We start from the raw sequence: 13,858 nt of genomic DNA, 5'->3' as shown, positions 1-13,858 counted from the left end.
AAAAAACATTGAACTTTCTTCAATATTTTTGATTCAAATGCAAACTAAACATTAGTTTTAGCCCCATTTGATTTTAAATCATGTGTAAAAGCTTAAGTTTAACCCATCCATTTTCTTACACCATTATCCCATTGGGTCAGTGGTGGGTGCTGGTGCCTACCTCCAGTGGGCAACAAGTGAGAGACTGGGTACACCATGAAGAGGTTGCCAGTCCATCACAGGGCAACACAGAGAAAGAGAGGACAAACAACTATGCACACACTATATTTATTTGATAATACTAAATGTAGAGATTTCTGGCTTTTGAAGAAGCAGTCTTTAAGATGTTTTTTAAATGAGATGAGAACAGTAAAACCCCTTACTGTTTATTCACCCAGTAATAACCCATCTCCATTTACCATCAGTTTCTTATTATGACAAAGTACCAAGTATGTGGGTATGTTGTTTAAGAGGGTTATATTCTACAGAGATTTGTTTTCAATTAAGTTCATTCTGCAAGACTTAGCATGAGTGACATAAAACTTTATATATCCTGAAATTATAAGAACTGCAGACTGGTCTTGACAATTGTACCTTTTAAAAAAAGATTTTTCCCTTTGATTCCTTCCAGCTCTGCTGTGAGAGAGACTTTAAGGTGAGTTAAAGGTGACTCTGGATGAATAAGTTGAGTTGCACTGCATGAGATGAGAAACAGGCTTTGGGATCTGCTTCTGGAGGAACTGCTGAGTGAGAGTTGAAGCTCCTGATTCTTTTCTCAAATGCATTCCTACACTCAGATCTTATGCAGCACAGCATGCCTCAGGGTGTGTTGTGTCATGCCACAACAGTTGGCGTGCTTGTTTTTCCAAAGTACAGTTCATATGAGTGAAGTATGTACAATTTGTGATTATATATGTATATACGGCTTGGTTTGACTCTGGAAAATGATTGCATTGCGGTTTAACAAGCAAAAGAGTGTGTTCGCTTTGATGAAAGGCTGTTGTCATCTGTTCTGTAGAAGTGCAACCATCAGAGCTCCCTGCGGATTCTGCGACAGGCTTTTCTTTTGTATAACACTGAATAAAAGGGTACAGTGCATTAATCTAACCCTGCTCGGGGAAACAAAGAAAGGCCCACTGATACAGTAAAAACAGTGCAAGAATGGAAACAGAAGCTGCTTCAACTACTGCCAAATATCATAGCGCGGTTTCACCAGCCAAACACTCGTCCAGGCAGGAAATGTGTGCGCCTTGGTCATGAATAACTGTATGTGACGCATTTGCTTTTGTCCCCATTTTCTTCCTGTTTCTCCGTCAATCATTCCAGCAAAGTAACTTTTACTTTGCTGTGCACATGTCGAGACTGACAGGAACAAAATTGCATCAGTGTTGGTAGATCTTTTTATGGTAAGCTAAAGCTGAATATTAAAAATCATTTTCAAGGCGTTTTGATTGAGAAATTACACCCAGAGTGATTATACTTTGATTCAAGTGTCATAATATGTGAAACATATTATCAGAAACATACTCAACAGAAATAGTGTGGCATAAAGCTGCGAAATGTTTATCTTCAAAAAATAACCTTTTATGACATGTACACAAGATGCATTTTTAAAGGTGAAATGGAAGTAGGGTCAAACAAAATGTCAATATCTAGATACAAAGTGTGGGCATGAATTGATGGAAAGAACTGATCAGTCTTTTATTGGTCACTGTTGTAGTTTCCCTGCATAATGCTGCGATTATGGTTGCAGGGTTTGTACATTTTTCTCTGTGAATGATATACTTTATAATGCTATTAAGTCAATAAAGACAACTTAGCAGCAGAAGTAATTATAAAATAAATCTGGTCTCATACTGCAAGGCCACCAGACTGCCAAATGTTTGCCAAAGCTGACTTGACAGGACAAGAAAACAAGAATATTGTTGGTACAAGGTGACCAAATGTTGAAAAATCAAAGGTTGTGAATGCTTTCTGAGGGGACTTAAGATGTTGTGATTGTAAACATTTTTGAAGGCAAAAATTAGCACAATTGCCAGCAAAGTTTATACCACTCTATTTTAAGAGTTTCCCTTAAAATGTTCCATTTGAAAGGCTCTCCCCATTCACCCTTCCACAGAAAGAAAAAAAATGCAAACAGATTTAAAGCTTATTCTAAGATACTGGAAAGGATTAATATTTTATCAAGATCTAAAACTTTAATGACATGGCAAGATATATGATAGACTTACACAGATTATTATAATATATATACACATTATAACACTATTATATTAAACATCAAATAAATCTTGCCAAAAAAAGGATTCACTATAAAAGATTTTCAACTCAGACTGAACAGCTTTAAAAGCAGCAGTTCAAACTGTTTAATGTTAAAACTGGAACTGTACTAAAGCGAGGCCTAGTGAGTAAGTAACCATGTCAACACAACAGTGAAATGTTGATAAGCAAATATGCAGGGCTTGTTCACTACATGTCTGATTTATGCACAAACATGACCATTTTTCACTGATACCGAGCTGAAGCTCGGTATCATGCTGCCAAAGCTGAGCCTGTGCTTTCTCACAATCACATCACTAATACACCATGGTTTCCTCATTTCCCAAACCTGAGGAAAAGCTTTGTGAAACCGACACAGACTTCATTTTCACCCTCACATGGTTCCCTTAGCCTTTCATACCCTCCCTCAACAAATTATATGTGCGTGATAAAAGCACGCGCATGCCACAACTTTACTTCTTCCGAAGGAGTAGGAGAGCCGTGTTATTTTTTAGGTGAGTGTGTGTGTGTAGAAATGCTAAGGATATAGAGTGTATTAAGAACCATGTAAATAAATGTCAATTGGGAAGTCGGTGAAACAGTTGGAGAGAATGCAGCAGTCTCTGCAGATCTGTGGGCTGTGTTAATATTGTCAGCACCGTGGCTGATTGAGGAGAAGAGGAGATGGAGCCCAGCTTGTGGGCAGCCACCCGGATCATATTAGGAGAGGAGTGTACCCAGAATCAATTTCTACATGCTTTTTACTCTCTACAACCACAGCTGCCTGGCTGCTTCCATTCTCGCAAATAACACGAGCCGAGACAAGCATGTGGTCAGACACGACAATCAGAATCAGAGTATAATCACATGATTAAATAAATTAACTGAAGTGTGTGTGTACAGCAAAGTCCATGTATTCACACACCTCTTAGGCTTTTTTTGTTTGCATTTTGTGAAACAAAATCAGTGATTTTATGTGACAGAAAAAAACTAAGTAGTAAATATTATTGAAGTGTAACACAAACTATATGCAGAAGATACAGTGGCAAACATGACAACTGAAACACCTTCTCAGTGCAGTTTGACTGAGCTTTTTCCACTTTGTGTCAATGGACAGGCTGATTTTTAACATGGAAGACTGTGGAGACATAGGCCTAACTTAAAAGACAGTGAAAATTGCAGGGATGGGTGATTCTGCATGAGCAAGGAATTCAAATCTAGGCCACACTTTTCAGAGTTTTCAGAAGTTTATTTGCCAAAAAAAACCCAAACTTTTAGAAGCATATCTCATTTTCCTTTGATGTCACAATGTTGCCTTTTTTATGTTTGTCAAATAAAATGCCAAGAAAATACAGTCAAGTATCATGACAAACTGTAGGATTATTTTCAACGTAAATCCAGTCAAGGTTTTATTTTCTTTGTTTAAAAAAACCACAGCAACTGTTGTGGTTCTGATTACATTTCTTCAAGCAGGACAAACACTGGTGGCTCTTTTAACAAGGCAAGAATAGGTAGCGTAATTATCAGATCCTCATATCAATGCTTACAAACCCCAATACCAAGCGTGGAGAAGGATAATGATTGGTCCCATGCAAGTAAAAGATAGCGGTGGTGTGCACAAGCCTTTTTGTCTATTTGCATACATCAGTCTTTGTGTGCTTGAGAGGTTTCATGACTCTGAATGCATGAGGTGCTCCTTGAGCTGGTGATACATAAAAGACCTTTGTCTGCTTGTATCAGGACTCATTAAATGAGCCTGCTTGAACACAAATAACATACCAGTGCAAAGCAGAATGTGCAGTCATTTGTAAGCATGTCAAAAGCAGGAAATTCAATACTCTACATGGTTTAACTACCTGTTTCCAGTATGCGCCATGGCTGGTATGCACGATTATTATTGTCAGCAGAGGCTATTTTTCAGTTTCCTCCTTCTGCAGACAAGTAACCATATTTTGGCTCCCTCTCACTGACAGCTTGTAGAGATTCACATTGTAATAAAGCAATTTCCTGTATGCAAATGTCCTGTTTACACATTCTTGCTCCAGTCATTGTCACTTGACAGATTGCTTGAATACGAGGAGAGCAGCTATACAATGAAAAACGGGAGTAGCGAGACTTCAAAATAAAAATCTATTCTGTCTGCTCTTAGCTCAAGCATTCCTGAAACTGATGAGACCGGGGGAGATCTGGACTTCTAACATGACCCCCTCTCCTCTACACACACATACAAATACTAAAAAGAGCACAAAGGGGTACCAATCACTGCAACTCTGCAGCAGCTTGCTGATAGAAGAGGCAATGGAGAAGCCCCTCCTTGATGCAATAGGAAGGAATGATAGAAAGTGGGAGAATAAGGTAATGGGGAAGTGAACGAGGAGAGGCTTAAGTGAGAGCAAGTAAGGAGAGGAAGAGGAAAAAAAACAGGCTGGTCGATATAACGGAGGGTTATTGAAAGCGAGCGTGCTACAGGAGACAGAATGATCTTAAGCCTCAGTGTGTGGCATCAGTGCTGAAGCAGGATCCATACCACTGTCTTCCCCTGGCAGTGAGGATGATGAGATGTTCTGAAAGTGTTCGAGCACACCTGCAGAGCTAATTCACAGCCTCTGATTCACTACTACCATTTTGCACAGGCTAAATGCAAGTCTTTTCACGCTACGGGGTTATGCATTAGTGACATGTTGCAATCAAACCAATCAGCATTTCTTTCTTTACAGCAAGCCTTTCCACGACCTCTGAAATACATTTTGCTGGATCAGCCATATGAATTCACTTCCCTTCCATCAGGATATAGTCGACATTCACGAGATTCTTAATTTCACGTCTCTGTTCTTCCTGACTGAATATGTTGAAAGAGCTTCAGTTTTCATTGAGGATGTGGTAAATGCTTTGATCTTGCTCATGAGCTGAAAGATTAGAACAGGTGTAGGTGAGAGTGGAGTAAAAATGTCTGGCTCACCGCCGACATTGATCCAGAGTGGAAAAGTCACACTCACTTATTCTCTCCTGCCCACACATGTTAGCAGAGCAGACATGAGCGTGGCCCTGAACCCAGGGGTCAAAGAGCAGATGACTGCTGAGGAATGTCATGGTATCTGCTACAGATATTAATTAAATCTCTGACTCCTGCTTTCAAAATTTACAAGCTATACAAAAGTTTTCATAGTTTTTAAACTTTTTCACATTTTGCCATACAAAAGCCTCAATCTTCATTGTTTTCCTGTAATCTGACACCCCAAAATAAAACCCAGTGCAACCAGTTGCCCTAAGCAGTCAATTCTACTTACAAATTAGATGACTTCTGAAGGAAATTGATTGCAACTGACAACTGACAGTCTAGTACGGCTCAATTGGAAACCCAAATTGGAACATTTGTTACCTCTTCAGCTGGTGCGGTTCGCTTTTACACAACAAATAAAACTCTTTGCAAAACCTGCTCCCCCTACATCCCCTGTGGTGACACAGAACCAAGAACCACTGAATGAAATTACACAAAAACCTCTGAAGAAGATGCACAGTGTAACTTCTTTCTTCACAAGTTGTATACAAAATGGAGTGGTGACAAATTTTAGAAATTATAAAATTTCTGTTTTGTCTTAGCTAAAAGACCACAACCCATTTCTTCATGCTAGCCAAGACTTTCACATTTGTATTGGATGTATTTTCCCAGAATGCCCTGTGTTACCGTTAGTTTATTGCTTTCGGTGCAGTTTTTGGTTCTCTTTGCAACTACATATGCATTCGAACAGCACCAAAGTTAACTTCAAACAAACCCAGATTACGCATTAACACCTCCCCAAACAAATCGGACTTTCAAGATGAATGAACTAGAGTTTGATTTAAGGGGACTAAACAAGGGTGGTGTGAATGCAGCCTTAGGGTATCGAATTAAAGGCAGATGAAAACAGCTGTCCTGTGAAGCCCTCAGGTGTTTATTAAAGAACAAACAGCATCATTAAGACCAAGAAACACACCAGGCAGCTCAGAGCTAGAGTTACAGAACAGCTACGAAGCTACCAAAACCTGGACATCAACTTAAACGGACATTTAAATCAGGAAAACTAGTGTACTGATTCCGAAGGAGCTACAGAGATCCTCAGCTCATGTGGGAGAATCTGTAAACCATTTAAGTATTACCATTTAAGTGCACTCCATGAATCTGGCTGTTAGTGTGGCAAAAAGAACAACATTGCTAAAATATAGCTCTGAGAATATATTATGAAGGCAAAACATAAGAAATATTGAAAAAAGTGCTGATCCAATGTGACTAAAATAACTTTTTAGCCTAACAGCAAAATATCAAAGCATAAATATGTGCCAGCATGGCCAAGTGAATGTCCAGATTTAATTCCAGTCAAAAATCCGTGGAAAAACTCGACCCATTCTGACTGACCTTGTGCTGTTTTGCTAAGAACAAGTAAAATGTTATCTTCTAGCGGAACAAAGCTTGCATTGAAAGCTGGCCTCGCAAAGTTGTGGCACAGGGGGCTAAACAGAAATTAATCCCAATTATTCTTTATTCAAAAAAGAAAAAAAGGTTTGAAAACCATCTAGGTTTTTACTTCGCCTTCATAGTTATGCACTGCACCCCAAAATACAATGAAGTTTTAAGTTGTAATGTGACAAAGCGACAGAAAGTTTAAGCAGCATGAATACTTCCACAGGGCATGGTAATTGCTCTCTTCGATGGCTTTACCAGCCTATAAATAAATATCTTTGTATTTCTCTTTGTGCCACACACACTTGGCACCTGTCATTTTATTTTAGCCCTGCTCCCCGTTACAGAGAGATATGGAGCATTTATCCCCTGACTACACTTTTAAATGGCGAGAGAGATAACTGGAGAACAACAGCTCCAGATTCTCATCTCAAAACACTAATATGATGAGACGGGTGCTGGGTGCAGGAGGGCAGGCAGGCATAATTAAGGTCTCTCCTCAGAATGTAATCTTTCAGGCAAGAGCCTGGGCGGAGGGGCGGGGGAGATGACGGGAGAGCAGGGAGAACAAAACACTCTCCATCTGGGAACAGCCAGATGAAGGCCTGAGAGCTGGTATTCCGCTGGGGAGGTGAAGAGGGAAAAGTGAGGTAAATGGGAGGTAATGCTAGGCTGGAGAAGCCAGCCAGCCTCTTTCAGCTCCCCAGCTATTCAGCTCAGTCCTCTGCGGAGCCCCCATCAGAGCTGGTGACTGCTCCCTGTCCCCGTAAAAAGATGATGGCATGAAAAGGGGAGAGTGAATCGAGAGAGGGGCAGAAAAGAGAGTGGGAGTAGGAGATAATGGATGTTTGTTTATTCCACACGTAGAACTGTGGAGCAGTAACCAGGGATGATATGTTGCTATGCATACGTATCCCTGAATGTTTTCAGCTCTTGCTGGAGAAATCCAAGTCATTATTACACTGAAATGAAACTGCCATTTACATCCCACTAAGATATTTAAAACTGTAGAACAAATCAGTTTGCAGATAAACTGAAAAAGACGTCAACTATTCTAATCGTATTAAAGCAATACGTGGTGAACTTGGCATTTGATTTGACAACTTTCCGCACAGATTTTCTCGGCATTTTATGCTTTCACATTTAAAGATGTCACTCAAGTCTGACAGGTTTTTAAACCATTTTCTCCAGGGAATAAACAACATAGATTGGCAAATTCTCTTTATCTCTATAGTGAGAGATACCCCATACTTTCTAAATAGTATGCTGCCATGGTAACAAGTAATCATTTCCTTAATTTGTTTTGCTCAAAGACAAAAAACAGGTAAAAAGAGCAAAACAACACAAAATGCTGTCCTTGGGAAGTAAACAACCATACCTTGAAAGATGATGGCCATTTTCTTCTTGTAAATGGTAAAATCAGTCTCGAGGAAGACACAAAAAATGACTCGTGTGATCTGCAAAGAATAAGAACAGGAAGACGAATGTGTGATTACTGAAAACAGACTAAAACATATTTTTCTTGTTAATTATACATACAGCAGAAGACTGTATAAACCCAGACAAGATAAAAAACATGTAGTCTTTAAGAGCATAATAAAAACATCTCTCATGAGACACCAAAACAGTTTACCATTACATAATGAATGTGAATTGGAGTCTTAAATTAATAAAGACTATAAAGCCATAAATTAAATGCAGACTATCATTCCATCTTTTTTTTTATTTTATTAAATGCGGTTTAGGAAAGCTGTGTAAAATGAAGACTGATAGATTTATCAAAACAGTAGGGGTTTTGAACAAATAAGTCAAGTTAAATAACAATACTGCAACTTTTATAAGATGACCTGACTTTCAAGCATAGTCTGCAAATTTCTTATCTGGGTCTGGGTTTTTAGAAGGTACTGTAAGAAGCTTCAAGTTACTGTTTTATCCATTTCCGAGCCAGTTTTGAAGTGCTTTTGGGATTGTTGTTCTGTTAAAACACCTAAATGCCTCTGAGTTGTAGCCATTTAGATGTTGATTTAAATAAAATGTTGAGCCCTCCTTTTTTATTTCTTCACTTTGAGCAATGCACCAGAAAAACTAACCTCCCCAGCATGATGTCACCACCACCATGCTTGAAACTTAGTACAGCATTCTTACCTTACATACAAACAGTTGTCTCCACTGGAATCAAATCGCTCAATCTTTATCTCTTTTTCTCCAACATAGATTTTGCCCATTCTTGAGGGCAGCTTAAAGGTTAAATTGAAAGTGGGTTTTCACAATTCACCTGTAGCATAGAAACTACATTCTTTAAATATAAATTATTTGCATACCATAATATGTTACTGAAGACACAATTTGCAGAAACTTGGCCTCATCACACACCAGTACTGTAAGAGCATTAAAAAAAGGGTTTTGTTTGCTCACTAAAGAGATAAAACAACAGTCCAGCACTTCTACACTGCTTACTGAAGACATCTTACATGTATATTTGATATTAGGCACAGACTTTATAATTACAAATTAAAATATAATAACATCGAGCAATTGTACTTGTTTATTGATTTTAAATTTGATTACCATTTCCTTTTCTACCCCTTGGGAAATAAAAATTCCTAAGCTAAATTGAAAAAGTTTAATTGTTTTAATCAGAGGCCTCATCTGCATGGGCATATGGAAGAAAATAAAACATGTAAATCAAGTTTAAAAAAGTAACAAATTTAGCAAAAAAAAACAAAAAACGTTTAACTTGCAGTTTGTAAAAATGAATTAATAAAATGCTAATACAGTATAAAGATTTCCAAGAGCCACGTACCCCCACCACACACATGCACACACCGACAATGGGGCTAAAAGCAGACACACAGGCAGCTCTTTAGACTGCAGAGAAAGAGGTCACCTCTTTCACTTTCACCCGTCTCCGCTGCATGGGCAGGCATCAGTCAGACAGAAGCATTAAACACCAGGCAGCTCATCATTACTTGACTGAATAATGGTGATTTTACACAACAGCCACAATATATGCACGCCATCGTCCTCCACACAGCGCAATGATATTTCGAGGGAAAAAAACTAAAAGCCTCATTCCCAACACTGCTTGACACTTGGGGCCACATCAAAGAGGCCCCCGACTGGTGCTTATGCACATATACAGTATACCCATTAATACTTTATGATGGGGATTTTGAGTAAATGTTAGAAATTGTATTCAGGACATTTTTCTTTATGCGGGTTGTCTTGATGGGGGTTTGCTTGCAGTCTGTAGACTTACTCTCCCCATCTTTCAACCTTAATAGGAAATGAAAGAAAGCTTCAAGCCTTTTTTAAAGGCATTTACTCGCTGACGAAAAGAAAAAAAAAAAACTATAATGCGCCGAGACAGGGAACACCACTGGGTGCTAGGTCGCCAAACAACAGCAGCTCCCTGGGAATTTCTATCATAGTTATATGGCACTCTGTTCGAAAAGCGGCCACCAACTGTGATACTGGATGAAGCATGGCTTGATGTTTTGCATCAGACAGAAAGATCAGTGTGTGAGGATATGCGTACACACAGTATGATGTCAGTTATCTTTACGCTATGGTGTTTTTAATGATGTTAATACTCTGAGCTGAGTGAGAGTGTGCTCATCCATGACATGTATATTTTCCCAGGTTCCTGTATTCCCCATGTCCCTGAAGCAGCATGTTAAATTGCATTGTATTCAGCACAAGACTCAGGCAAGTTCTTTTATTCCACCGATCAGGAACACATTGAATGGACTTTGACATACATCAACCAGACCAAAACACACACAAAAAAAGAGAGCAGAAATGTGGGCGTAGAACACTGACATTCTGTTTGTATCCAAACAAATATTGTTGGCTGAGAATTCGTAGGAGTCCAAAATGAATCAGGCAGAACAGAGAGGTGATTCTCTCTCTATTTCTCAAAGTATACACTGTGCCAGCATGAACTTACCTTTTCCCCTGGTGTGCAAAAAAGTGTTGTGTAGCCTAATAAAAAAGTCTAAAAGACATATAAGGGACATTTTTGATTTTACACGCTTTGAGATGCTCAATTCATATTGTATTAATTCACACTGGCACTCAATTCATCTTGTATTTCTGAGGTGTTTTAATAATGGTTTGCAGAGTAAAAAAAACAAATAGTGGAAAAATATAACACTTTTAACTTAATCTTCTATCACATTATAATCGTAGACCTAGATGCATTTTACATGTATTTCATGTAATGGACAAACATGAAGCAGCATGTAGTTGTCAAGTCAAGTGAAGTCGATGAAGAGTTTTCAAAAGTGTAAGAAATCGCTATTGCAGCCTGCCAAAAGGTAAGTAGCGCAATCAGCAAACATGCGGAAGAAATTGCTTTGATCAGAGAAGATCAAAATTGAACTTTTTGGTCGACATGAAAAACATGATTAATCCCACCAGTTTCACAGCGTCTCCCTATCTGGATAGGATAGCTGGTCAAAGTTGATGGTGGTACTGTAAATCCAGCACAATCCCAGAAGCTCCAAAAGACTTGAGATTGAGAGAGAAACTTGTCTTCCAGGAGGAATGTTTAGGATCCACAGCATACATTCAGAGCTACGACAGATTGACTTGAATTAAAACATATTCCTGTGATAGAGTAGCCCAGTCAAATGATGTCTATAGAGCAGAAAGTGCACGCAGCAACCTTTATCTCAGGTCTTTGACTTTAGAATAGAGGTCCAATATTTGGTCTGGACCTGCAAAGTGTGTGCATGTTGACTGCACACCCTGCAGTTTCCAAGGTTGAACAAGTTAATGGAAGACTAATTAGAAAGCTGGGATCACTGCATGCCAAACTATCCAGTCATTAGTCATTCCTGATTGGAGGGGTTTTGTCAAAGGGGAAGCACAAATGATTGGATCCCTTGGTGTCACAAAAGGAGAGATGGTTGAATTGACAAAAAATGTGCTCTGTACTATTCAGTGTAAAAATAATTCTGACCACTCATTTTATGAGAAAGTACTGGAAATTCAGCCAAATCAGAAAAAAATAAAGCAAGTAATAGATATTGCATGTTCTCTGTTTTGCAGAAGGTTGTGTTTTTATTTAAAAAAAAGTTTAATTTCCTTGTCATTGTGAACAAGGTTATGGTAATAACATACACAAGAAGCCACACATACCAGCAAAACCAAAATAAAAAAGACTGAAAACATTTAAACTAATAATTTTCCATTGATGTCCCAGTTATTAAGGTCACAATCAACAATATAGTTCAGCAATATTTTAGCTAATTTGTTGCACAGACATTAGTGTTGCTGCTCTGTTGATAGATTGTTAATAACAGGGAGTAAAAGATCTGATCTGTATTGTTCCATCTACTATAATTAATTTAAAACATACGGCTCATGCTTGATCTGCAAATATATGACAAGATGAGGCTAATTAAGATGATAACGACATTGGTTCAACCTGTGCATCTCAACTAATTTGCAAGTAAATGACATAAAATAAGTGATAAGTTTGTGTTAATAATCAGCAACATCTACTGTACATGCATGTGCCAATACTCCTTTTTCTTGTTTCATTTAAAAATATGCATATATTTAAGAATTTGTATTTGTGGCTCATCATTCTTGCGTATGGCTCACCAGGTGCTGTACGCTCCTTCTGGCTGGCTAACAGATGAGCTGTCATTGCTGGCCACCCATGCCCATAATTACAATGGGGGCACTCAAAGAAGAACCCAAAGCACACGCTTAGCACATGCATTTGTTTTCTTTTTCTTTTTTTCTTCTACTTTCATGTCCTTCTTGACTCTGTCACAAACAATAATAGGAACACGTTGGACTAGCAGGGCTGTTCCAGCTGGAGCCCAAACCCACGGGAGATCCCTATCTGTGCTGCACTGCCTTGTTACTGAGGCACAGCTGATGCAGGAACCTATACAGCATGGCTGCATCCAGATGGACAACAGCATCAGGATACTGATATACAATTGCATGCTGTCACTGGCTAAAAGCATTTGTGCTTTTGTTTTATTCACTTGCATTCTGTACTCTGGGGAGTGAACACCAACAGAAACTATATGGCAGCCTAGTACACTGAATCTGTCTTAGTGGCTGAGCAAATATAAAATATGCTGATTATGTAAAAATATATATTTTTTCTAACTAATTATGTATCTATAGCATATGTGATTGCTGTGTCAGACATTACGCATTGAAGAGCAAATTCCAAGTTACATGCATGTACTGAATGAGTGTGAATCTAAGTTGGTGCAACCTCACTGCCTTGGAAGTGAATACAAAGTCACTTCCAAGTGACTTTGGAAGTCACTTCCAAAGCCAAATAAATTGGCTTCATGGAGGAAATTTTTCTTCACTGACACACTTTAATAAGGAAAGTGCCAATATTTTACTGTTTATTGTTAAAAAAGAAGAAATATATAACCTTTGTGATAAGAAATAATAAACAAACCCCAAAGTCTTGCATTGTGATTGTTACTTTTACTGTTGCACTACTACATTATCATCGGTGAACATCAATATATTTTAAATATTAATAAATAATAATGATGATGGACTGGTGACCAGTCCAGGTTGTACCTCTCTCCCATTCACTGCTGGAAATGGGCACCAGGCCCCTGCAAAAATAAATATGTTAGATAATGGATGGATGGATATTTTAAAATATAATCACACTAAAATATTATATGCTGCTTAGAAGTACAATTGAAGTTCTTATGATATTTAGTAGCGGTATAATAGCACATCAAAAATCATGGTTCGGTACATATATTGGTTTTAAAGTCATGGTTTAGTATGTTTTTTTATGTGCCTTATTAAAAAAAATATTTTTTTTCTTTACCTGTGTCAGCAGTAAAATATATATATATATATATATATATATATATACACACATATATATATATATATATATATATATATATTTCTATTTCTGAAATTAATTTGATCTTATTACATTTTAAAACCTAAAAATGTGGATGGTATAAAAGTGACTGAAGACTTCTTTCAATGAATAAGGCAGTACGAGCAGGCATACCAATACCTTATACAACAGTAGTTGAAAATGATCACTGTCAATATTTAAAGGTGTTTAAATAAGGTTATGTCCATGTTGGGCTTCTATTTAGAAAATCTCCCGTCATCAACAAAGACTGATGAGAACCTGCATCTTAAACAATTTAGGAGTTTAGG

General features: G+C 38.0%; 1 protein-coding gene across 1 annotated transcript in view; it reads right to left on the bottom strand.

Moving 5' to 3' along the window:
* Positions 1-13,858, bottom strand: part of LOC102229387 (glutamic acid-rich protein) — a 164,989-nt gene that overhangs the window by 35,890 nt on the left and 115,241 nt on the right. Inside the window, exon 4 of the mRNA XM_023327446.1 lies at positions 8,055-8,133. Coding sequence (XP_023183214.1) covers positions 8,055-8,073 — 19 coding nt within the window. The 5' untranslated portion in view covers positions 8,074-8,133. The remainder of the gene's footprint in view (positions 1-8,054; positions 8,134-13,858) is intronic.

Source organism: Xiphophorus maculatus, chromosome 22, assembly GCF_002775205.1.
Source record: "Xiphophorus maculatus strain JP 163 A chromosome 22, X_maculatus-5.0-male, whole genome shotgun sequence".
NCBI lineage: Eukaryota > Metazoa > Chordata > Actinopteri > Cyprinodontiformes > Poeciliidae > Xiphophorus > Xiphophorus maculatus.
Note: the sequence above shows the minus strand (reverse complement) of the source record. Positions and strands in the feature narration are given on the sequence as shown.